The sequence below is a fragment of the Mus caroli genome, unplaced genomic scaffold (genome assembly GCF_978045245.1).
Source record: "Mus caroli unplaced genomic scaffold, Mus_caroli_1 scaffold_7, whole genome shotgun sequence".
In the NCBI taxonomy this organism is placed as follows: Eukaryota; Metazoa; Chordata; class Mammalia; order Rodentia; family Muridae; genus Mus; species Mus caroli.
In genome coordinates, this window is record NW_028227262.1 from 59,632,008 (window position 1) to 59,657,056 (window position 25,049).

Consider the following 25,049-nt stretch of genomic DNA (forward strand, 5'->3'; position numbering starts at 1 on the left):
AATGTAAATAAAGAAAATATCTAATAAAAAAGAATGTCATTCTGAAAATTAATTAATTAGTTAGTAATTAATTAATTAATTAATATTCGATTGCTAAACATAAAAAACACCATGTTAACAGCAAGGGTTTAAAGAAAAAATTTTTTGCCATTTGACAACAAGCCAGGTAAATGGTGAGGCAATGTCATACTTGCTCATTATATAACCAAACTCCATTACCTACAGGAAGTAATCCTAAAGGTACCCAAAGAAATGAAGTTTGGCAAATGGATGTGTTTCATTTTACAGAGTTTGGTAAACTGAAATATCTTTAAAGGGGAGGGGAAGAGTAGGAAAATTAGGAGATTTGGTTAGGCCTTAAGAAAGTCAAGCTAGCAATTGCTATTCAGTCTCTGATGCCTAGAAGGCTCAGGGCTTGACTGAAGTTCTGACTGGATCTGTCTGAAAGGTTGAAGGAGGCAAGACGACTTTGACTCCTGGTATCATGGAATCCATGACACCAGGAGTCCAAACACGTCAATTCAGCATGTCTGAGGAGGAATCTGACCAAAGCTGTACACTCTGTAATATGCAAATCTCAAAAGAGAATTTAAGTACTGTGATGGTTTGTATATGCTCAGCCCAGGGTATGGCACTGTTGGGAGGCGTGGCTTTTTGGAGTAGGTGTGGCTTTGTGCGTGTGGGCTTTAATATCCTTGTCCTGGCTGCCTGGGAGCCAGTATTCTGCTAGCAGCCTTCAGATGAAGCTGTAGAACTCTGAGCTCCTCCTGCTCCATGCCTGCCTGGATGCTGCTATGTTCCTGTCTTGATGATGATAAAAGATATTCTCTGAACCTATAAACCATCCCCAATTAAATGTTGTCCTTATAAGAGATGCTTTGGTCATGGTGTCTGTTCACAGCAATAAAACCCTAACTAGGACAAGTACCATCAAAATATCTGTATGGATTGTGTTATTCTGTGTAGGGTGCACAGACTAGTTAAGGATGAAATTCTGCTCCTTGTTTGAGCATGTGAAAGACAGGTGTCTTTTTATGAGCCAATTTTAATAATAACCAATCATAAAACAGTTAAAGCCATTTCATTATTAAAATATCATTTGACTATGAGACATAGTCCACCCCCCATCACAATTCAAAAAATATATTGAGCATCATTACCTCCAGTTGGGCTTGATTACTGTGGCAAGGCTGCCACTTGGCTGACACAGGTCATCTACAGACAATACTGTCCAGAGAAGGACAATTTTTGCAGTATAGTTGACTACTAGCTTTGCTGAGACAGGATCAGTGGCCCTTCAACTTTTTTCATAATAAGTATGTCAGATAGATGATCCTTGGCCAGAAGGCCTAAGACAGAAGCTCTTGGATTCAGAAAAATAGAGGACTGTCCAGGTAATCAACCATCTTTATAAATTGGTCAAGTTTCATAAGCTATGCCTTCTGCTTCCTATATTTTCAGTTAATATTTAGTCATTCTCGGATTTCTGATAGAGATAAAGACTAGTTTTAGTCTCATAATCAAACTCAAGTTGCATAAGATAGAGTTTATATAGTAGATAACATTGTTTTCAAGTGACGTTACAGGCTAAAATTCTAAACATAATCCAATGATAGAGTCAATTCTTTCATTTAGGAAATATGGTAGACTACTTTATCTAAATTGACAAATTGATGGACTGGATGTCATTTGTACCTCATACTGTGTAGTTTGCTTAATTGTTATGGTTTTGTTCAATTTGTATCTGGGAGAAGAGTTTTTTATTTCATTTTTTATTGGACAGAAAAGGTGAGATGTAGAGGGAGGTGTCAATACCCTAATTGGTTCTTGATTGTGTTAATAAAGGAGGTGGAAGCCAATTGCTGGGCAAAGGGGGAAAGGTGGAACTTCCAAGTCCCAAGAGGAAGAGAAAGGATGCAGAAAGAAAGTTTTCCAACCAGGTTTTGGAGCAAGGAAGAGCAGCAGACATGTAGGTCTTGGGACCCCTGGAGTTTGTAGCCTCTGCCTCAAGAAAGAGCCAAGGAAGATAGAGGGAACTACTTGATAAGATTAGGACAGGAGATTATTTGCCTAGCCATTGAGTTATCTGGCTAGTTCTAAAGTTTGTTTGTTTCTTTGTTTGTTTGGGGGGGGGATTTTTTGAGACAGGGTTTCTCGGTGTAGCCCTGGCTGTCCTGGAACTCACTCTGTAGACCAGGCTGGCCTCGAACTCAGAAATTTGCCTGCCTCTGCCTCCCAAGTGCTGGTATTAAAGGCGTGCACCACCACTGCCCGGCAGTTCTAAAGTTATAAAACTGTCTAGTGTTTTCCATCCACAGAGATAAGGCTGGCAGAAGGAGAAAGCAGGTAGCTGGGGCAGTTAGCCAGTGGAGCATGAACAGCAGTCCTTGGTGTTCTTGGGAAAGGCACTAGCCAGCATCTTGGAGAAACTAGCCACCAGTTGGTGGAGTTGAGTGAGACCAGCGAGAGCACGGCCCCAAGGAGGCAGAAGCATTTTTTTTTAATTATGCGCAACAGTTGTGCCTATTATTCCAAAGGAAAATAAAAGTTATGGGTTTCTTCCAAGTTAATAAAAATTAGACATGACAAAGGGAGGCCCCCCTGAAAACCTTGGCTACAGACGAGAAGGAGATTGACAAGATCAACAAGAGAAGTGATTTTTGTCTGTACGCAGAGATAGCTCGGGAACTTAAATGTTTATTTACAACCAATAACACTTATTGAGTACAAAATTCTCATGATTTATTATTATATACCATCCTTTAAGATGGCATGAATGGGAAGTTATACTGTAGTTTGGTTATATGATCAAACTAACCTCTAAAGAAAGGCAGTTGTATTTCTTTATTGATCTTCTTTAAGTGATATGTGCACCCTGCACTTTTCATATAAATGTCTATACAGAGCTATGTATTGCTTGTAAGGTTTGTATATTGCAGAATGAAAGAGGAGACATCCCTTACAAAATTCACACTCTGGGATGCTGAGATTCCAGGCCCTTCCATTCCAGGTCCTTGCTTGATTCTACCTCAACTATATCGAAGCTGTTTACATCTAAAGACTTGCTTTCAGGACATTTCCAGAACAGCTAATTCGCCCATTCAGCCTTTCAGACTATTACAGTCTTGACTTTGGCTAAGCAATGGACTTTCTCAGTACATAGAGGCTGGACAGCAAATGATGCCAGCTAGTCCTCCTTGGACAAAACAAATTTTCCTATTTCCCTTTGGGCCCCCAGAAATGAATTCTTTGCCCCAATTCAGCTAGAAGCAAACAAAAGAAGATCATCATTCTAGTCCCTTAGGTTAGAGTGGATGGTTTTGGATATTTTATAAATTATAGATATGTTGTCATTTTGAGGGATATTGTGCAAATGTTGTAACTTTGGATAGGGAGAGGAAAAGAGAGAGCTTAGATTCAGGGATTTCTACCTTCCTCTTCTCTGTGCTTCCTTCTTAGATAAAGGAGAGGGGATTGTAAAGGAAAGTGGGGGATATAATAATATTATAGAAATTAGAGAAATAGAGATAGGATATTAAATTTACTCTTAAACAAGGCATTGTATAGCCATAATCTTACATTGGTAGAAACATTTATACGTGATGCAAATTGGAAGTTTTAATTTCTTACATTGGTAAAGAGTTTGTATATATTAATACTGGTTTAAGGTTTTCATTGGTATAAAATTTTGTATATTAATACAAAATTTTAAATTAATATTATTGCTCATAGATAGGCATTATGCCTATGCAACTCATATAAAAATACAAAGGCTGGGAGCTGCAGAAGTGGCTCAGCAGTTAAGAGCACTGACTGCTCTTCCATAGGTCCTGAGTTCAAATCCCAGCAACCACATGGTAGCTCACAACCATCTGTAATGAGATGTGACACCCTCTTCTGGAGTGTCTGAAGACAGCTACAGTGTACTTACATACAATAAATAAAGAAATCTTTAAAAAATAAAATAAAAAGAATGCAAAGGCTTAGACCGAGTCCCTTTAATAGCTGCTATTACAAACTGTTTAGGATGACTGTACTGGCTAGTTTTGTGTCAACTTGACATAGGCTGGAGTTATCACAGAGAAAGGATCTTCAGTTGAGGAAGTGCCTCCATGAGATCCAACTGTAAGGCATTTTCTCAATTAGTGATCAAGGGGGGAGGGCCCCTGGTGGGTGGTACCATCTCTGGGCTGGTAGTCTTGAGTTCTATAAGAGAGCAGGCTGAGCAAGCCAGGGGAGGCAAGCCAGTAAAGAACATCCCTCCATGGCCTCTGCATCAGCTCCTGCTTTCTGACCTGCTTGAGTTTCCAGTCCTGACTTCCTCGGTGATGGACAGCAGTATGGAAGTGTAAGCTGAATAAAACCCAACTTGCTTCTTGGTCATGATGTTTGTGCAGGAATAGAAACCCTGACTAAGACAATGACTAAGTAATGTAAGTTAATATTTAGATAGTCAAACTTATGGTCATATTAGATTCTAATTTAGTTAATTACAACAAGTGCTTTCAAATAGTATTCAAATAGTGAATAGCTAAGCATAATGAATGTTTGACAACTACGTTTAGATAGTCTTCAAAAGTTTCAGAGATCCACAGAATATAGAATTTAATATTATTTCATCATCGAAGATCATTTGACAATGAGACAGGTGTGATCCTGAGAGCATCCCCATTCCACTTCAAGGAGGCTATTAAGCATCATTACCTCCAGGCTGAGTTGCTTCAATCTTGGCAAGGTAGCCATGGGCAAGAATTGCCCTAATTCATCTGCAGACAAAAATACTGTCCAAAACAGGACAAACAGATGTGGCATAGTCGACTGCCTAGCTCTGCCAAGACACGGTAAGCTAGTTCTTCATAATTCCTGTTTCATTAAAGGTCTGTCAGATGTTTATGTGCCAGATGGCTGAAGATAGATGCTCCAACATTGTAAGAAATTAGGGGACTGTCCAGGAAGTCAGCTGTCACCACAAACTGTGTGGTTTTGGAAGTTATATCTTTGTGCCTCCTACATCATCAGGTAATATTTAACTCCTCAGATCTCTGATGGGATGGAAGACTAGTTATAGTCTCATATCAAACTTAAGTGGTTTAGCATTAAGGAAAATAATCTAGATTTGTAAGGATAGATTTCAGATGGGAATACAAGTTAAAATCAACATAATTGAGGCACAGAACTATAAACATCTTAAGTTAGGAGAGATGATAGAGTACTTTATCTAAATTGACAAATATGAAGGGCTGGATGTTAAGTGTATATCATACTTTATAATTTACAAAATTTTTAGGGCTATGCTCAATTTATATCTGAGAGAAAAGAGCCTTGTTATTGGACAAAAGGGGGGGATACGTTGTGAGTTGTCCTGATGCTATTTGTATTCTGATGTTAATTCTGCTTCCTCAAGAGAGGCTGCTCCCTGACAAGCAGTTGATCATGTACTCAAGTGATCTTAGGTGAACCTTTTCCCCATTTTAACTGGTCAAATAAAGGCTAGAGGCTGTGATTGGGCAGTGGAAGGAAAGCTGGGACAGGGGGTCTTGGGGCAGGTAGAAGGAGGAGGAGGACAAGGAAGGAGAGAGGACATACAAAGAGGAGGAAGCCAAGATGGAGCAGAGCCACCTGGCCAGCAGAACTGCAAGTAGCAAAGGGTCTCATAGCCGGGCGTGGTGGCACAGGCCTTTAATCCCAGCACTTGGGAGGCAGAGGCAGGTGGATTTCTGAGTTCAAGGCCAGCCTGATCTACAGGGTGAGTTCCAGGTCAGCCAGGGCTATACAGAGAAGCCCTGTCTCGAAAAGCCAACCCCCCCCCCCCAAAAAAAATACAAGCAGGTGCAAAGGGTCTCATAGGTGGAGAATAAGTTAGTGTCGTGTTAGGTCTGCCTAATGTAGGCTTATACTTATAAATATAACTGAATTGTGTGTATTCTATATGGGCTTATTGGGGTTGAAAATTACTGCAACAGTCTAGATACACAAACATGCACACACACACACACACACACACACACACACACACACCACCCCAGCACTAGCCACTGCTGTCAAGATATTTAAAGGTAAGGAAAAGCTGAGAATCTGCTGCAGGACAGGGGAGACTGGTGACAGTAGAGTGCAGTGCTGCCCTGCACTGTACATAGAGGAAAAAGAAGAGATGGGTGGACCCAGGCAAAGTGACCCGGAGTTAAGAGTGGACCCAGGGAAAGTGACCCAGAGTCAGGAAAGAATAAAGAGGAAAGTTTAAATTCCATGATAAAAGTGAAAATAAAAACAAAATAACTAAAGTCTAGGAATATCATAAAACCGGTGCTAATGAAAGTCACAAGTGTGTGTGTGTGTGTGTGTGTGTGTGTGTCTGTCTGTCTGTCTGTCTGTCTGTCTGTCTGTCTGCACACAAGCCCTTTCCACCCATGGTATGGGACTTTGAGCTGTTAAAAATCACTGCTATCGTCAAGTTCTTTCTATAAGTGCGTGTGTGAACTTGTTGAGTGTGCTCTGCAGCTAGTACTTTCCTGACCTAGAGTTCTGAGAAGGAAATTGAATCCGATCCACCCTAAGATCCCAAACCACATGAGATCAGCTATTCTTGGGACTGGCTGCAGACATAATGTTGGCAGATTCGTTGCTAGCCTAGTTACTCTCCCATTTGCAACTTTTAATTTGAGTCCAAGAAAGACATCTCCCATGACCAAGTGCAGGTTATGTTTTCAGCCAAGCCAAGTTTACTACCAGGTCAGGAGCACGTTTGAGTGCTTTGTCGCCACCTGCTGGAGGAAGGAGGGAAGGCCACCTCAGTCCTGGCGCAGCAATAACCATGTGAATAAAAGGTGAGGAATCTGCAGCAGCTGACCACACCCCCCAAACTCCCACGGGCTCAGTGAACCAGGCTCTAGGGCCTCAAACTCGGACTCCACTATTGATTATTTCTGTGGTCTTGGCAAAGTGATTCGCCTCTCTTTTCCTGTTCACCGGAATTATGTGGTTGTAACCTTCTTAGGTTGCTGTGAAGGCTAAGATACTGTCATGCTTCCATTGTGAGTTGAAGGCTGCCTGTGCATCTGAAAAGTAAGGCTGTGGGATCCACAGCTGCCTTGTGGTGCCATCATTAATCTAGAAATTCGTGCCCAATGCTTTTCTTTTGTCAAGTCTCCTAGATAGGTTGTTGTAGTTTCCCGCTAGTATTTGGTCGTGTATGTGATTTTAGGAAAACACAGATTACATGGGAAGTTTTTTGTTTTTTGTTTTTTTCTGAAAAGTACCCAGAGCTGCTAGGAGCCCTGACCTGGGTAAAGGAATGGATGAAGGAGAGACACACTTCACCACAGACAATGTCAGGGAAAGCACGGGAGGCGAGGCAGAGTGACTATAGGCCTCCCTGATGAGGAAATGAGCAGAGACTAGGGGGTGTAAATGGTCATCGAGATTGATGGCGTCTCTTCTAGAAGCTGCATTCCCCCATGTCCTTTGCAGGCCCTTGGGTTTCTTCCTTGGCCCTGCAGAATATACGCTGCTCTCTGGTGCCACCATGTGGTATAAAGGGGAATCGGCAGGAGGAGCCAGCAGGCTCAGGTCTCCAGGCTCCCTGCGAAGTCAAGACCTCATTTAGGGATGCTGGACCCTTTGAAATGGTGACCATGAGAGGATGAGGCAGCCTAGAAGTCACAGAACCTGTACTTTCCCGGGCTCGTCTGTTCTGGGGTGGTGGTCTGGTTAGGCAGGCTTGCTCTTCCTTCTCTCCTGGGACAGAGGTGGGGGGAGCTTCTAACCAGTGACATCCAATGGGGCTGCACCCTTCATGAGCACACAGAACATAACTCCCTTCATTCTGCCCAGTTTTTAACTTTATAGTCTTCTTCTGGCTGTGAGTTGGGGTTCTGCCTAGATAACCTTGGATAATTATCACTTCCATCCCACCAAGCCCAAGGCTTCATTAGGGGAAGAGGGGGGTGTGCCTGGGACATCTTGGGATGTTAAAAGTCTAATCTGGAGCCTGTGGGTGTGTTAAAGAGGAAACTCACACACATTGATAAGCGTCAAATCCAGCCAGACTGTGTGGCTGGAAGCTGGGGGAAACTGATTCACTATGACAGCTGTCCGTCTTTAAAAACATCTAGGTTGGCCTGACACCCTTCAAATTAAGTACATTGACACGATGTGTTAGCCAATGTTCACCTCATGTGACAGTCCTGAATGCATGGCTTTCACACCACATAGGATGATATATCTCTGTGGGTGAGGGCTCAGTGAGGCCCTTACAGATCCTGGTTCCACCCTGGCTCTCTTTCTCCAGGGGCCTGTGGTGAGAGCCAGTTTCCTCCAAACCTATGGGGGTGGAAGTAGACAACAGGGCAAGCTAGACATGGGCACTAATTCATAACTCATGCACCCTGCTCCTATAGTTTCTCTGGCAGAGGGGGAACCAACCCACATAAGGCCTTGAGAACAGGGAGATGGAGGCAGATTCAGCCCTTGGCCTCAGCAACTGATTAAGACCCAGACATAACTGACTCCTTAGTCATCAGGGCCCTGGTTATTTTCAGATGTCAACTGGAACAGTAGGAGGCCCTGCTTTGTTGCTGGCAAGACACAGGCCAGAGCCACCCCTTGCCCCTTATCCTTTAATATAGATGCCTTCCTGCCTTTCATCGTTTATCACAAACAGTTCCAATACCAAGGAGACCCTGGTGGGCACTGAACAGAAGCAGGAGAGCAGAGGATGTGGCTGGAACAGAGTTCAATCTCCAGAATCCACATAGTGGGAGGATATAACTGACTCCCACGATAAATGAACAAAAAAACCAAACAAACAAACAAATGCAATTAGAATGCATAATGAACACAATTAAAATTTAAATAGAGATTAGTGTGACCTAATTTTTCTTCTATTATAAAGAAAAAAATACAAATCCCATGTTCCTTTACTGGATGAGATAGCTTGGGTCCTAAAATGGTCACCAGAGTGGCCTCTGATTACTCCTTAGAAAGGGACACAGGGGCTGGAGAGATGGCTCAGCGATTAAGAGCACTGACAGCTCTTCCAGAGGTTCCGAGTTCAATTCCCAGCAACCACATCGTTTACTGAATAACATTCAGTAAAAGCCAGACAGGAACGACCAATCTCTGAAAAACAGAGGACTTTAAACATGCCATATGGCCTGAAGGGTGGATGCTATATGAAAATATCTGGGGAATCTGAAGAGAAAGATAAAATATAAGAGCCATGGCGGTTCTACCAGCGAAAACCCAAATCTACACATACAATGCAACACCAGGGAAATCTGTGCAAGGCCTTTAGCATCAGATGGGATGGGACAGGATACAATGGTGGGGGGGGGGGAGTCCCTGGGGCCAAGTCAAGGTGGGAACAAGAGAAATCTGAGGTACACAAAATTAGTTCCAGTGCATCCACACTGTTAGTCTACAAGCAGAAAATATATAACATATTTGAGGAAGATATGGCTGAGAATTTTCCCATTAAGACATCAAGTCATGGATCCTAGAAGCTCAGTAAAGCCCAGAAAGGCTAAGAATGAAGAAACATCCACCATAACTCCCCGTGTGACGCCCTGCTTGACCAGGTTTCAGTTGCCCATCAACTGCAGTCTAAAAACATTAACCAGAAGACCAGGAATATACAGTTCATCTGAGCAGACTCCCACCCCATGGTCCCTCTCCCCCTCCCCCACGCCGGGATATGGAGCCTTCCTTCATGCAGAGTATCCACCGTAGACTCCTCCTTCCCACTAATCAGATTGGCTGCTTGTTCTCAGATGCACCTGGCTTACTACTGTCCCAGAAGCAGTGGCCCTGGAGAGTCACTTGCCCAGAGCAGCTTCCTCCAGAGAGATCATTACCAATATGGAAAGAAAAGTGCTGAGTGCCAGGTTGGCTGTGGTGACCTGAAAGAATGAATCCTCTACCCACAGAGCTGTGAAGAAGGCACGGAAGTCTTCAGAGGCTTGGGGCTCTCATACCAACCACAGAGCAGATGTGGTAAGACAGAAGCCAGCTTGGGATGAGAAAGGCCCTCTGTGTGTGCACAGGACGAGGTCTGGTCCCATCTGTGGATTCGGGTAGCCACTGGAAGCCCTGGGACAAGGCCCTTCCTTTCTGAGCAAGGGGGAGCTCCAGCTGCTGTCTTAAGTATAGCTATGTAGTGATGCAAAAAGGCACATAGAAGGAACTCAACAAAGTGTCATGATGCAGTCACAATGATAATGGACAAGACGACCAGGAAATTAACCCTTACAGTGCTGATAGGAAACACAAGCCAAGCTGGATTCCCCTATTCAGCAAATGTCCTTCAGAAATGAAGATAAACATAGACCTCCACAGAGCGATGAAAGCCAAGGACCAGGTCCCCACCCGGGAAAGCCAGATGGAGATCTGAATGAGCTCACACCAAGACGAACTAGTTGGTGGTTCTTCTCACTGACTATAAATGGGCAATTGCTTAATTCCCTAGATGTTAAACAGGAAAACGTGAGTCCCAGAAGCTATGTGAAGAGGTGTGGGGCCTCCTTCGCCTAGCAGAGACAGGGGCCAGCCAGCATGACAAGGGGATAAGGCTCTGGGAGAGGCAGGCATGGCAGCCATAGCAGGGAAAGGTAGTTGACATCACCGCTGCCTGTCCAGCTCAGCTGTGTGGTCCCAGGGCCTCAGTACTCATCGTGATGACAAGAGTGAGGGTGGGCAGGAGCCTCATGGATGCTTCATGAGCCACAGCCCTGTGCTCACCCTGAGCACCAGTGGATCTACCCACCCAAGAAACACCAAGTGAAATGGGCTCTCTGCCTTCCTATCTTACTTAGTTTTAGATATTTTTTTAAAAGATTTGTCTATATATAGGGGCATTTTGTTTGCATTTTCTGCATACCTGAAGAGGCCATTGGATCCCACAGGACTACAGTTATAGACAGTTTCGAGACACCATGTGAGTACTGGGAATTGACCTCAAGACTTCTGGAAGAAAAGGCAGTGCTCTTAGCGGATCCCTTTCTTGTGGCTGGACATGGCCTTCTGTCTGTGCACTTTAACGATATTTTTAATGAGAAGATAAATGCAAGTTACAGACTTCTTGTCCTTGTCATGTATCATATTGCTGTGAAGAGACACGATGACCATGGCAACTCAAACATTTAATTGGGGCCTTGCTTACAGCTGAAGAGGCTTAGTTCACTATCATCATGGTGGGAAGCATGGCAGCATGCAGGCACACATGATGCTATAGAAGTAACTGAGAGTTCTACATCTGGATCCTTGGCAAACGGAATCAAAAGTCACTGGGCCTGGGTTGGGCTTTAAAAGTTTCAAAAGCCACCTCCAGTGCCTCACTTCCTCCAGCAAAGCCACACCCCTAATCCTTCTCAAGTAGTGCCACTCCTTGATGACCAAGCATACAAATACAGGAGCCTTTGGAGGTCATTCTTTTTCAAACCACCACACCTGAGCCAGGTCCTATTTGTCACAACACACTACCCCGTGACCCTGACACATGGACAAGTTGGGAGTCCTGGCTCTCCACATGGCTATCCCTGGGGACAGTTCCCTCATCTTTTTCTTCTGGAGGTGAGCCCTTTTGGTTTATCACTGGGCAGTACTGTGTACATTGATGCCCATCCCCTTCTCAGGGCCTGACAAAACTATTTGATTGTGTTCACCTTGCCTGGCATTCCTACTTAGACGCAAACTCAGAGGGCGCTATGTACAATGCCCTAGGAAGGTCTGGCTGCCACCATGATGTGCTCCAGCCAGAGCTGAATCCACAGAGCCTGAGTAGCAGCAGCACTAACCGAAGGCCACTGTTGCTAGTGGTTCCGAGTATCTACCAGCTTCTAGTTTAATTAGTCCCATATACAACACCCTCTCAAGTCACCGCTGGTTTCAGCTGCTTTTGCTTCAGAAGACATAAGCCACATTCAATTATAAAGAAGTCTTTCTGCATGGTGGACAGGCCACCTCTGGCAAAGTGCGGATCTGGTCAGCCATGGCCACTAGCCACTCAAGGCAGACACACTGAGGAAACATACATGCTCTAGGAATACAGTTTGGGAGATAAGGAGATGGTTCAGTGGTTAAGAGCATCAGCTGCTCTTCCAGAGGACCAGAGTTCTGTTCCCAGTACCCCATTGTGGCTCACAACTGTTTAACTCCAGCCACAAGAGATCCAGTGCCCTCTTCTGGCCTCTACAGGTACCAGACATGCATACGGTGCACAGACATACATGAAACAAAATACTCACATACATAAAGTCAATCACTAGACCAGCTATGCACTAGTCAGTGTTTGCCTCGAGGGGGTGCATCCAATATGCTTACTCTCCACACAACTGGCCGCATGGCCTCTCTGACACTGCAGTGACCAGACAGAAGTGTACAACACCTAGCCAGCAACTGCAAAAGCACCACGGTGTGTTCCAGGATGGAATCCTTCCCTGAGAACACATTTGGTAAGCACTCTGAACTCACCACTCCCAAAGGGCAGCAGCCATGCACCACCTTTGAATTGGGCAAAAGTGATCACAGGTAAGGGATCCTGGTGGCCTTGGGTCCAAGTGACCTGATACCCATAGCATCCCACAGCAGTGCTTCTGATACGTCAGAGAACAGCCAGCAGTCCCAGAAGCTGATTCCGACATGGGACATTCTAGATACAAAGACGCCTGAGTGCAGTCTGTCCCTGGCACTGGGGTATAGGAGTCATTAGTCAGGACAGTCAGACCCCTCTTCATGGACCCTGCTCCCTCCCCCTCCCCCACATACACACGCCTGCCCCTCTTTTCTCTCTCCATCTAGCCTATGTCTAGTCACACTAACTAGAAACAGACCTCTTTCCTTTGACCTCCACACATCTTCTTACCTGGTCAGGCCTGTCCTTTGGTTGATAGTTCAGGCAGTGCTTGGAGCACTGGTTAGACATCAGTTGTGAAGTATGATTTCCCTATAACATGTGGTGCCAGTCAGCTCAGACTACCCAAGACAATGGATGTGTAAAGAAGAAGGGCCACTGCTATGGTGGTGCATGCCTGCAATCCCAGCCTTTAGGAGGCTGAGGCAGGAGGATTTTGAATTCCAGGACAGCCTATTGTAACACCAAGTAAGACTCTGCTTCAGAAAACAAACAACAACACAGGCATTTTTTAAATTTTAGTGAAGTAGTTTTCAATGGATCATGACTTAATGAATTAGATCACACAAATTGTAGTAAAATCTTTTTTAATAGTACCCTTAAGATAAACATGGAAAACCAATAGCAATACAAGGATTTTTTTTTCCTCTTCTTTGTGATGCTCCATTAGACTAGAGGCTGGGAGGAGAATGGCTCCATGGTTCTCCCTTCAGGAGCTGTGCAAGGAGTGAGGTTTGAGTCAGGCTTCTGACAGCAGGTTATATTAGTGGGAGGCCAGTGCAGCCAACTGCTCTAACCTGGCTCCCCAAACACCACAGATCCATAAGTGCTACACTCTGGGCAACAAGCCTCTTTACAGTCAAGTCCACAACTGAAAAAAGATAATCTCTTCATGGAAACAAAGTGAGGGGTCAAAGCACTAGCAACTGGGAAAGGGAGGTGGGCTCACTGTGCCATCCAAGGCCTCGTGGGGGGAAGTCTAGGCTGACGTGCAGAAGTCGGCCTTGGCTCACCTCTGCAGGTTCCGAGCCAAGGCGTCAAGAATGCAGCCTGGCTGCTGCATGCCGTCAGCTGAGACTCCAGATGCTGCTGCTGCTGGTCCTCTGCCGCCTTCTCGTCTCTATGCCGGGAGAAAGTCCGGCACTGGTCTCCAGTGCCCAAGCAGATGTCATGGGCACAGAGTGAGAGTGTGACAGGGAAACCCAACAGCAGCAGGGCTAGCCTCAGCAGCCTTTCTGAGTAATGTCCAGCCCTGAGGACTTTGTGATTTCCAATGTTGTGAATACCTGTTTGCAAAGAAGACAAGAGATGGCAACGTTACTGCTGCTTTAACAAGGACGTGCTCCAGCTGCACTGAGAGAACACATTGAGTTAGGTTGCTAATATAGAACATACTAGAATCAAAAAATCTCTGACGTCAAATTTCAAAATTGTTTTGAAGCTAGGCTACTTAAAGCCATTGTACCTCACTGTGGGCTGGGGAGACTCAAAGTGGGTAAAGAGCTGGCAATGTGAGGACCCAAGTTCAAGCCCTGAAAGCCATGTTGAATGTGCAAGCACGTGCTTACAAAATCTCCATGTGGAGGTCCTCCCTCACATTGTGGAGACAGAGATAGGTACATCCTGGAACTTGCTGGCCAGCAAGCTTAGGCTATCGGCAAGCTTCAGGTCAGTGTGACACCCTGTCTCCAAAAGAGGTGGACAGTACCTAAGGAATGACACTCAAGGCTGTCCCCTCGGCCTACACACACACACACACACACAAACACGGATACACACAGACATACCCTCCTGTTCCTTACCTCACCACAGGTGGGGTGGATTCCAATGGTGTCATCCAGTAGCTGCTTCGTGAGCCCACATTTCATTGCAGCTGCAAATCCCTGTGTGATTTCACCAGCATTTGGCCCCAGAAGGTGAAATCCCACCACACGTTCCTTTAATAGAGACAGAACGTAGAATTCCCATAAGCTAAGGATCAGAATGGAAGTCTACTCCCTGTCATTCACAGCTAAAATATATAATAAGATCACCCACAGGAAAGGAATTGAGCAGTGAACAGCCTCTCAAAGGATCTGTAGAAGGAGTTGGTAAATGTGTGGTAAGAACTCACACTCAAATTTACTAGCACACTCAATTTGCCTACTGGTGATGGAGCTCATGGGTGTGTATGACTTCTGAATTCCACTGAGACAGGGTCACACAAATATGGCACATATGAAATAAGGCCCTACACTGGTGTGATCCCGGGGGCCATGATCTTAGGAGGAGGATTTGTGGGCTCCGTGAGCAAGTGCCTGCTCCTGACACTCAGTAGAGTTCAGGAATGGCTGGCAGAGGCTGTCAGCAAGGCAACACGCAGTGGGTGTCAGGGTCATGGGGAGCCACAGGCTGTGGCTGGATCCTGGCCTCCATTCTGATCCACCATGAACACAGAGGAAGGGACAGAGGGGACAGAGCCAGGCGCATGAGACGTCCCTGCCTAGTGCCCTGGAACTTCTCTCTGAGGGCCTCCCCTCAGCACTCCACATGCGCCATACCACTGAAGAAACACACGCAAACGTGCACTGTACACAGTGCACTGTACACAGTGCTGGATGGTAGCCAAAGTGTCAGTAGCCACAGTTCTAGACCATCCGTGTTAAACCATGAGCAGCTGCTTCTCCTGCTTCCTGAGAGGTACAGCTGACCTGAGAACCTGCTCCTGTGCCAGCCTCTGCAAACAGCTGAGAGCCTGCTCCTGCCCTGACTGCCATCTTTAAAAATGCCATTAAACCTAACTGGCAAGAATCCAAGCTGTATTTTAAAATCTTAGGGGGTCAGGCTGGAGGTGCAACGCAGAGCAGAGGGTGGACTTTGCACAGATAGGCTCCGGGCCCAACCCTCAGAGAAAATGGAGCAGACGGGAAAGCGCAGCACCCAGCATCTACATACGTTGTCGAATTTGTTGCAGATTATCTTTGCATAACAGGTGTTGTTGTCTCTGCCAGCAACTGTCCACTCGAGAGGCCAAAACAAGGTGTGATACACCTAGACCAGAAGGGAAAAGCTTGAGATTAGCATCATACAAAACCTACTCCTTGATACGCTCTTAGCACCCTAAGCTGACAGGCAGCAACAGCTTGTGTAGCATTGGAAGCCCAGGGTCCCAGCTGGAACACACCGATGGCTGCATTAGAGCCAGGCTCCCGAAATGCCAACTTGTCGATTTTGCTTTGTGCAGCCATTAGTCAGAAATACAAACAGCCTCCTGTCGGCTAAACTCTATTTTCAAGCATTTAGAGTGTTGCTGGCTCCTGTGTGGGCTGAGGTGACTACTGAGACCCCTGCCTAGTGTCACATTCACCCCAAACCTAGCAGATCAGCAGGCACAGAGCTGTCCTGCCTCCTGAGATGAAGCACCACACCCGTGCTACTGACCCCAGCTTCCACCCTCCTTGGATAGCCATGTCTCTGGGGAGGCTCCTCTGAGTCATTATCCATGGGGGAGAGCCTTTCAGACCTGAATTAAGGAGTTAAGACTCACGTACCCGACCTCCCCCTCGCCATAGCTGTATTCTTCCTCTCACTTTGCCAGTGAGACAGAGTTTAGATTCACTTAGAACTCTCCCAAGTAGGCAGATGACTTCTTTTTTTTTTTAATATTTTTTGTTACGTATTTTCCTCAATTACATTTCCAATGCTATCCCAAAAGTCCCCCACACCCTCCCCCCAACTCCCCTACCCACCCATTCCCAACTTTTGGCCCTGGCGTTCCCCTGTACTGGGGCATATAAAGTTTGCAAGTCCAAGGGGCCTCTCTTTCCAGTGATGGCCAACTAGGCCATCTTTTGATACATATGCAGCTAGAGTCAAGAGCTCCTGGGTACTGGTTAATTCATAATGTTGCACCTACAGGGTTGCAGATCTCTTTAGCTCCTTGGGTACTTTCTCCAGCTCCTCCATTGGGGGCCCTGTGATCCATCCAATAGCTGACTGTGATCCATCCACTTCTGTGTTTGCTAGGCCCCGGCCTAGTCTCACAAGAGACAGCTATATCAGGTTCCTTTCAGCAAATGCTTGCTAGTGTATGCAATGGTGTCATCATTTGGAGGCTAATTATGGGATGGATCCCTGGATTTCTCTAACATCAGCACAACACAGACTTGCAAAGTTACAACATAAAAAGTGGCTTCAAGGACAGACAGCTGATTATAAAGGACATAAGGTCTTACTTCCAGATTCTCTTTTTTATACATTTCGATGGCTTTCTCTTCAGACAGTCCACAACAGCCATATTCCAGAGGTGTGAACACCGTTGTTGGGATGTTAATATAATCACACTAGAAGAGAAACACACCAGACTTCTGTGACCTGCTTCCCGGTAAGTTTCGACAACATGGATTCGTAAAAGGCAGCTGGGGCTATGTCAGATCAAAAGGGACTTGGCGGTTATAGAAGACTGGAGAAGCCTAAATCCGCTGGTGAGCATGTAAGAGAGCGTGCCCGAAATGTATTTATTATTTCATTTCATGTGTGTGGTGTTTCCCTGAATGCATGTTTGTATTCCACCTGTGTGTCTAGTGCCTACAGAGGACTGAAAAGGGTATTGGATGCCCTGGAACTGGAGTTACAGACAGTTATGAGTCACTATGTAGGTGTTAGGACTTAAACCTGGTTCTTCTTCAAGGGCTATAAGCATGTGAGCACACACACACACAAGCAAAACAGACACACATGGGGATGTACATGCACGTGGAGGCCTGAGGTTCACTTCAGGAATCTTCCTCCATCACTCTTCCACCCTATCAACTGAGACAGGCTCTCTTAGTCAATCCCAGATGTGCCTGATACAACTAGTCTTGTTGGCCAGCTTGCTCTGGGGATCCCATCTCTGCTCTCCAAGACTGGAATTACAGGCGGGCCACCACACATGCTTTTTAAGGGGTTCCAACTCTGGTCCTTATAAGTGCTGGCAAGTGTTTAGCCCCTGTCCTATCCCCCGACTTAGCTGAACTTCTGCTGAGTTCTCAGGAAGGCCCTACACTAGTCAGAAGGGAAACATCTTTGTGTTTAAGCAGCACAAGCACCAGAAGCTAGAGCAAATTAGACTGACGTCTACCACTTCAAGAACTCAGAAAAGAGAAGTGTATTTACTAGAGCTATTTCAAGGAGAGGAGAAGGCTGAGCGGCACAACTCAGAGACCTGAGCGCCTCGGCAGAGGTTCCTACAGGAGCCACCAGCTGTCTTCCTAAATGCAGCTGGGGAGCACAGCCCACCCCCACCACCCTATGGCACGGAAGAGGCCTCACCATGGATTTCTGGGCTCCAGCCTCCTTCCACTTGTCCACCCATTACAACCACTGCCCTTACAGACACCCCAAGTGCCATGCACACTGTGGGGATGAGCCACCACCTTGCATCTGCCAGCCCTGCCACAGGTCCCCAGGGCTACTGACAGAGCAATGTGTTCCTCACAGAGCAAGGTAAGACTCTATGAGGACACTATTATTCCCACAAATAAGCTCTTATCTGATGGTACAACTCCTAGAAAAGTCCATTGCTTCCTCAGTGGAATCACCCAGATCCCAAATGTCTCACTAAGGGAGACCAATGCTGTTCATGGCTGTCATCTTAAAAAAGATGGAAGTGAAATTGCATGTGAATGGGGTTGACCATGCAGGCAGTGCGAAATGCTCGCAGCCTGATCAGGACACACTCTCCACTGAGAGCTGCAGCAGAGCACTTAGGAAGCTTGTTTCCAGCCTGTCGGATAACTCAGGCACCTCTTTCTGCCCTGGAGCAACTGGGTCGCAGCACTCTGGCATATAACTCTACTTTTGGACTGTTGTATGTGGACTGTCTGAGACCTGTGCGACTCAGCCCCACCTGTCTCGTGAGTCCTAGGGCTAAACCCAAGGTAATTTTCACTATCACAAGACAGCCCAAAGATGCAAAAAACACAAGTTTTATCAACTCTTTAAGTAGTAAGTAACTCAACTGAAAATTATTTCTAAGAATATTTATTTAGAAAATGAGTCAATGAGTGCTATTTGTACTAATTTTGATATCCTAATTTCTGTAAGATACTATGTCTCAGGGCTGGAGATGAAGCTCTGTGGTAAATAATTTACTTGATTTTCCATGAGACCCAGACTTCAGCTCCAAACACGCACGTGGACACACACACACACACACACACACCACAGAGATAGATAGAGAGAGACAGAGACAGAGAGACAGAGAGAGAGAAACAATGTATGCACATATTCACACAGAAAGGCATACACACACACACACACACACACACATAGAAACACATATACATGTTTATGCATACAAACACACACAAAGACAGAGAGACACATACACATGCTCACACATACACACATATGCAAAGAATAAACACACAGATACATAGCTAAACACACAGACATACACACAGACACATAGAGAAACAAACACACATACATACAAACAGGTCAACAATAGAAATAAACTTACCTTTTCTAAAGAGACCCCAAAGAGTCTTCGAGCTAGCAGCTTGCCTGCCTGTATGGCAACAGGGGTGAGCTCTGGTTTGCCGTCCAGTATGTCCCCAATAGCATAAACATGAGGCACGTTGGTCTGCTCCACATCATTTACTGGTATTTTGCCATTCCTGGTGGAGTGAGGAGGACAGCACACACACTAAAGAGCTGTACTGCTAAGTGGCACCACAGCTGGGGACTGCGGTGTTCAGTGACCTAGAAGACAGCTTAGACCATGCTTCCTGCCAATCTGAAGCTTCCACGTTCCCCATGATCACCCAGGGCTTTGGAATTTTTCTCTTTTACTGATCAAAGATACTAAAATTCACTCTAAATCATAGACAGTGGGAGAACATATTTTTATGAATATGTTTTTAGATTGCTATTGAATTCATAAGCTCTTTAAGCCCTGTACTAAGAGTCCCTAATTGGCTGATTAAGATAATAACACTGGGTTGGCATCATATTTATGTTGAGAAATCTGAAGCATTTGAATGTTGTATCTTAGCAATTAGCAGAGTTTTTATGGGGTTATGTTCAGTAACAGTACCACGACCCTAAACTTACTTCTCATTGATTTTGACCCCGATCTTCTCCAGCCCTATTTTCCTTGTACAGGAGTCACGACCAATTGCTAACAAAACCTGCATTTAGAGAGGAGACCAGAAGCATAAATTATCCCCATGAGAAGGACAAGGGAGATACCACTACAGATGCTTGAGGCATTCAAAGAATAACAGTGAAATACTGTAAGTGGCCTAGACTAGTAAATTAGATGGACTCCTTCAGAGACATTGCCTAATAACCATCTTAGTTTTTCTGTGGCTGTGATAAAAAACAAAAAAACACAGTCCAAACAAAAGCAACTTAGGGGAGAAAGGGTTCTGACCACAGTTCATGATGGGGAAGTCAAGGCTTCAAGCTTACAGCAACTTCCACAATCAGGAAGCAGACCGTGATGGACTCGTAGGCTGCTTGGCTCTGTTTATTCATTCACACAGCCACAGCCACAGCCAGGGAATGGGCACAGCTCACAGTGGGCAGATCTTTCCATCTCAGTTAACACAAGATAACCCCCCAAGTATGGAAAGGGGTCCTCTTCCAGGAGACTCTGGGTTCTGTCCAGCACTAACCATCACATTAATTTCACCCACGAAACCTGCAGAAACCTCCAAACCTACATGTTTCTGTACTGGCCCAGAGTATCTCAGCCTGTGACAGGATCTGGAGATAGGGAGGGATCTGGTGATAATTAAAGTGAGGTCACATGGGTATGCCCTTTCTCTGGTTTGGATGTCTTCCATGGGCTCTGTGTTCAAGAGTTGGTCCCAGCCTGTAGTGTCCTTGGGAGCTGAGGAGCCTTTGAGTGGTGAGGTCTATGGAGAGGAGGTGAGGTCACTAGGAGCAGGCCCTCAAAGGGGACTGTGGGACTTCAGTCCTTTCTCATGCTCCTTTTACCCACTGCTCCTACTGTGCACCCCAGCCATGCTGTTCTGCCTTGCCCACACCACACACACACACACAGAGAGGGAAAAGTACCAACAGTCATGCAGTGTCTACCCCATCCTCCTGCCCCCAGTTACAGATAGACACAACACCAGTGGCCCTGGGATGGCCACCTGCATACACCATGGCAGGCACTGAGAGCAAATAGCACACTACAATAGTGTGATATTCAGGACACATTAAGTCTGTGGTGACAGAACCAAGCAGGGGTGGCTGGGCACTGGCAAGGGTGCGGAGCTTTCTGGACTCACAGACATGTTCTACTGCTTTAAAGGAGTATGCCCTAGACCAGCACGTGCATTTGCCAAAAATGACCAACTGTACAATAGGTCTGATCATCCAATTATAAGTCATATATGAGCAACTGTATGCCAATGTGTTGGAAATCTTAGCAGAAATGGACTAATTCCTAAAAGAAGACACAATAAATCAAAAGTCACTATTTTTTAAAAACCTGCATTCACACATTCCCCTGTAGAATTTAAGCCTAGAAGTTTCCATCAGTAAACCCCACCATACATAAAGTCCAATCCTAATATTCCGTAAATGTGACCAGAAGATAAAGAAGGAAATAAACACACTATCAGTGTCTTCCATAAACCAGGACGACCTCGACAGTCAGGTAAGCCTAAACTGTTTACGATGTAATGCTGCAGTAATGTAAAAGACAATTAATTACAAACCAAAACCAGGCATGGCAACACACATAGTTATTCTGGCACTTAGGAGACCGAGGCCGGAAGATCACTATGAGTTTGAGACCAGCCTGAACTACATAGTGAGTTTAAAGCCAGCCATGTCTATTTAGTGAGAGACTGACTCAAAAAAAAGCTGACAAATGCTTACATACACATACATACACACAAACCATACAAGTGTGCACATACACCACACATGAGCTCTTACACATACATACACCCAACATGACTCATAACTATAGACATTTAAATTTTAAACAATCAAATCGAAATCAATGAACTGGGTTGATACCAAGAATTCAAAGCTGATTTAAAAATCACTTAATACTTTGACAGGTTTGAAGGAAACCAACCTAACGTTTCCCAAACACTGGAGAAAAAGTTACAAGTGAATCTCTGAGCTTAATTTTTAAATAAAGAAATAAAGTAAGAAAAAAAAGCCCACTTGGCAAACAAAGCCTAGAATGTCCTCAATTGCCACCGTACACTGAGGGGAGCATCACTCGTTCATAAGAAGCCACCGAAACTTGCCTCTTGTTACAGAAAACAAGAAAGTCACCTGCTGTCTGTCGCCTCTATTTATAAACCTTGCACTAGAGCCCTGGCTTGTAAGCTTTCTATGGCTGTGGTAAAACACTGACCAACCTCCTAGGCAAGGGTTAATTTCAATTTATATTTCCGAGTATCACTTCTGCCCATCACTCAGGGAAGTCAGGGTAGGAACTCAAACAGGAGCAGAGGCAGTAGCCATGCAGGGAGCTGCTCCCTGGCTCATGTCCAGTCTGCTTTCTTACACAACCCAGGACCGCCTGCCTGGGGTGGCACTGCCCACAGTGGACTTGGCCCTCCCACGACATGCCCACACACAAGCCTGATAAGAGGGGATTCCTGGGTTGAGATTCCTTCTTCCTGGGTGTCTCTAGTCTGAGTCAAGTTAACAACAAAAACCCTAGCCAGCATTACAGCAGAGAGGAGACTAAGCCACTTACTGCCAAAGAATATGAATGTGTGCACAGAAAATCCACAGCAATATAAGGAAAGGGCTTCAGATAAGATTCACACAAAAAATGAATAATTTTAAAACCCCACAAAATTTGGCCTTTTTGTATAGCAGCAGCATAGTAAAAACATACAGAGAGAGAGAGAGAGAGAGAGAGAGAGAGAGAGAGAGAGAGAGAGAGAGAGAAACATTTGTAACCACATAACACACAACTCCCAGGAACAAGCCCATGAGAGGCTCTCATCTCCTAGAGGCCTGGGTGACTGCTGGTGGAGCCTCTAAGATCTCAATACCTGGACATTTGTACTCTTCCTGGACGACTGCCACCATCTGTACACCATGTGACCTTAACCAAAGCCTCAGCAGGCAGAGGCTGGTCTTGTGCTTGGCTATGCACTTTCTAGCTTGCCTGTTCCTCCATATATTTATGTTTACTTTTTAGATAACTACATAATGCACACAAATAAAGGGTGCATAGGAAGTGTACAGTTCCTATTAAAACTGCATCTAAGACACCCACTGGTACCCTCGCCTCTCAGGCTATTCATATTCATGCTACTTCAAGAATTAGGAATTGTTTGCCTTTGAAAAGGAAAACTTGATTTATTGATTTTTTTGGTTTATAAAATATACTTGATATTTATCATAAAATTTCCAAGTAAATGTATGTATGTATGTATGTATGTATGTATGTATGTATGTATGAAGTATCTAATTCTCAGAATAAGAGATCAATGTGGTTTGGATGTGAGCTTCCAGAGCTTTCCGTGCACAGTCACATATGCGCACACTTCACACGAAACTCTTAACACATCACTGACCACGAGTGTGGTCGCAGCCTCCCCCACCCCCACCCCCACCTTCTTACCCAGAGTTGGGAGCAGTAAGCTGAAGGTCATTTCCCAATGCCCTGTCTGCTCATTCCCAGGAACACTCACCACACACACTCACCGTGTTGTATATCCCTTCTACTGTTTCTGGTCCTTCGGTGGACTTAGCCACGACTTTCAATTTTCCTGGTAAACCTTTCTCCAACTGTTGAACCTAGTGAGGACACATAAAGTACTGGCTCTAACATGGCAGACAACAAACTGACCAAAGGACATGCATGTAAAGGTGTGCTTGCAGTGTGATGATCGCATGTGTAGCTGGGTACACTTGAGCTCTCTAGACTAAGCAGAGAAAGAATACATCCAGGCTCTGCAGTTTGCAGATAGAATTAAATGGAGGATTCACTGAGACAGGAGGCAGCAAAAAATGAAAAAGAGAAAAGGAACAGAGGAAGTCTTCCAGGTGTTGGCTTATTAAGTAAGTGCTCCACTTGTGTGTGGATCAGAAAGATTAGCAGGGTCTAAGTGGGAAACGTGGTGCTTAAATGTTATCTTGTTAAAGTTGAAGTACTCACGAGGACTCAAGCACTGGTGTCTAATGGGCTTCTCTGAATGCGTGTGGGGGGTTCAGGAGAGACACCTCAACAGGGGCTGTTAATCCAACCCGAGTGCCATTAGTGCTCAAAGAAATCTTAAAGCTACAGATCACCCATAGAAAGTGCAGGCCAGCCATGAGCGCCAGCATCTGCAGGCTGAGCAGACTGGATGGGAAGCCACGGGCTGAGGTTGCACCAGCCAAAGCAGAAAGCGCTCGCTCGCTCGGCAGAGGAGACATGTACTACAAGCAGCAGAGGGACCCATAATGTGTGGACACAGATGTGACCACTGGGCTTCCTGAAAAGCAGTTTCAAAGGACTGAAAAATTGGGAGGAAGCATCCGACTGAAACAAGCAAAAAAATAGAGGTGGTGTGCAGAGGATGGTTTTGAAGGAAAAGGAATGGTGGGGAGCCAGTCAAAAGGCAGGGAGGGCTGGTTTGCCTGAGGATGAAAACTGATGAGAAAACAGGACAGCCAGGAGACTGAAGGCAGGCAGCATTGAAAAGATCAGAGGGAAAGAAGGGAGACTTGGGGCGGGAAGGGGTGTTTGTAGACCTGCAGGTAGATGTGTTACTTTCCTTGCTGTGTGTGTGTGTCAGTGTGTGAGGACTAATGCATTTGATGAAATAAATTAGGTTAGGAGGGTAAATTTTAAAAAGAGTAAGAAAGACAGCAAAAGGTCCAAGCTGCCCAGACTTACCGAAATGGGGGTGAATTTCCTTTGGAACTTTACACCTTGTTGTTCCAGGTAGGATCCCACTTTCTCTGCCATTTCTTGATCAAAGCCACGAAGAAGGACAGAGCGTACCATGACTGTCACATCTAACCCCAAACCAGCCAAAAAGCCCGCACACTCCAGACCAACATAAGAGGCGCCTACAACTAATGTGCATCCCGGGCAGTATGGCAGAGAGAACAGGTCGTCACTGTAAGAGACAAGAGGACAGAGGGCAGGTGGTCATCACGAAACGGGTTTCGGTGTATGCTGATCTGTTGTTAGATGGCAATTTGGTGCCTGAGTGGAAACATCAAAAGAACACAACAGTCACTGGAAGCTTCTAGTTAGATCTGCCTGAGAGGATATAGTGAAGACATGGGCCAGTGAGTTCAAAATCAAATAATACCACAAGCAAATTACTAAAGAAATGAGACAAAGGGCCTAGGAAGAAGGCTCAGTGGTTAAGTGCACTGGCTGCTCTTACAGAGGACCTGGGCTCAGTTCCCAGCACCCATATGGTGGCTCACAGACAACCACTAACTCCAGTTCCAGGGACTCTGATGC

The 25,049-nt window shown here is 45.4% G+C and overlaps 1 protein-coding gene and 1 pseudogene across 1 annotated transcript in view; one reads left to right on the forward strand and one right to left on the reverse strand.

Moving 5' to 3' along the window:
• LOC147003918 (vomeronasal type-1 receptor 90-like) overlaps nucleotides 1-13,810 on the forward strand; it is a 30,379-nt pseudogene extending 16,569 nt beyond the window's left edge.
• Nucleotides 13,196-25,049, reverse strand: part of Txnrd3 (thioredoxin reductase 3) — a 31,433-nt gene continuing 19,579 nt past the window's right edge. Inside the window, exons 9-16 of the mRNA XM_021165112.3 lie at nucleotides 24,468-24,693; nucleotides 23,291-23,383; nucleotides 19,703-19,779; nucleotides 19,110-19,266; nucleotides 16,840-16,947; nucleotides 15,560-15,655; nucleotides 14,428-14,562; nucleotides 13,196-13,911 (exon numbers count right to left, since the gene is read on the reverse strand). Of these exons, the coding sequence (XP_021020771.2) occupies nucleotides 13,843-13,911; nucleotides 14,428-14,562; nucleotides 15,560-15,655; nucleotides 16,840-16,947; nucleotides 19,110-19,266; nucleotides 19,703-19,779; nucleotides 23,291-23,383; nucleotides 24,468-24,693 (961 nt within the window). The 3' untranslated portion in view covers nucleotides 13,196-13,842. The remainder of the gene's footprint in view (nucleotides 13,912-14,427; nucleotides 14,563-15,559; nucleotides 15,656-16,839; nucleotides 16,948-19,109; nucleotides 19,267-19,702; nucleotides 19,780-23,290; nucleotides 23,384-24,467; nucleotides 24,694-25,049) is intronic.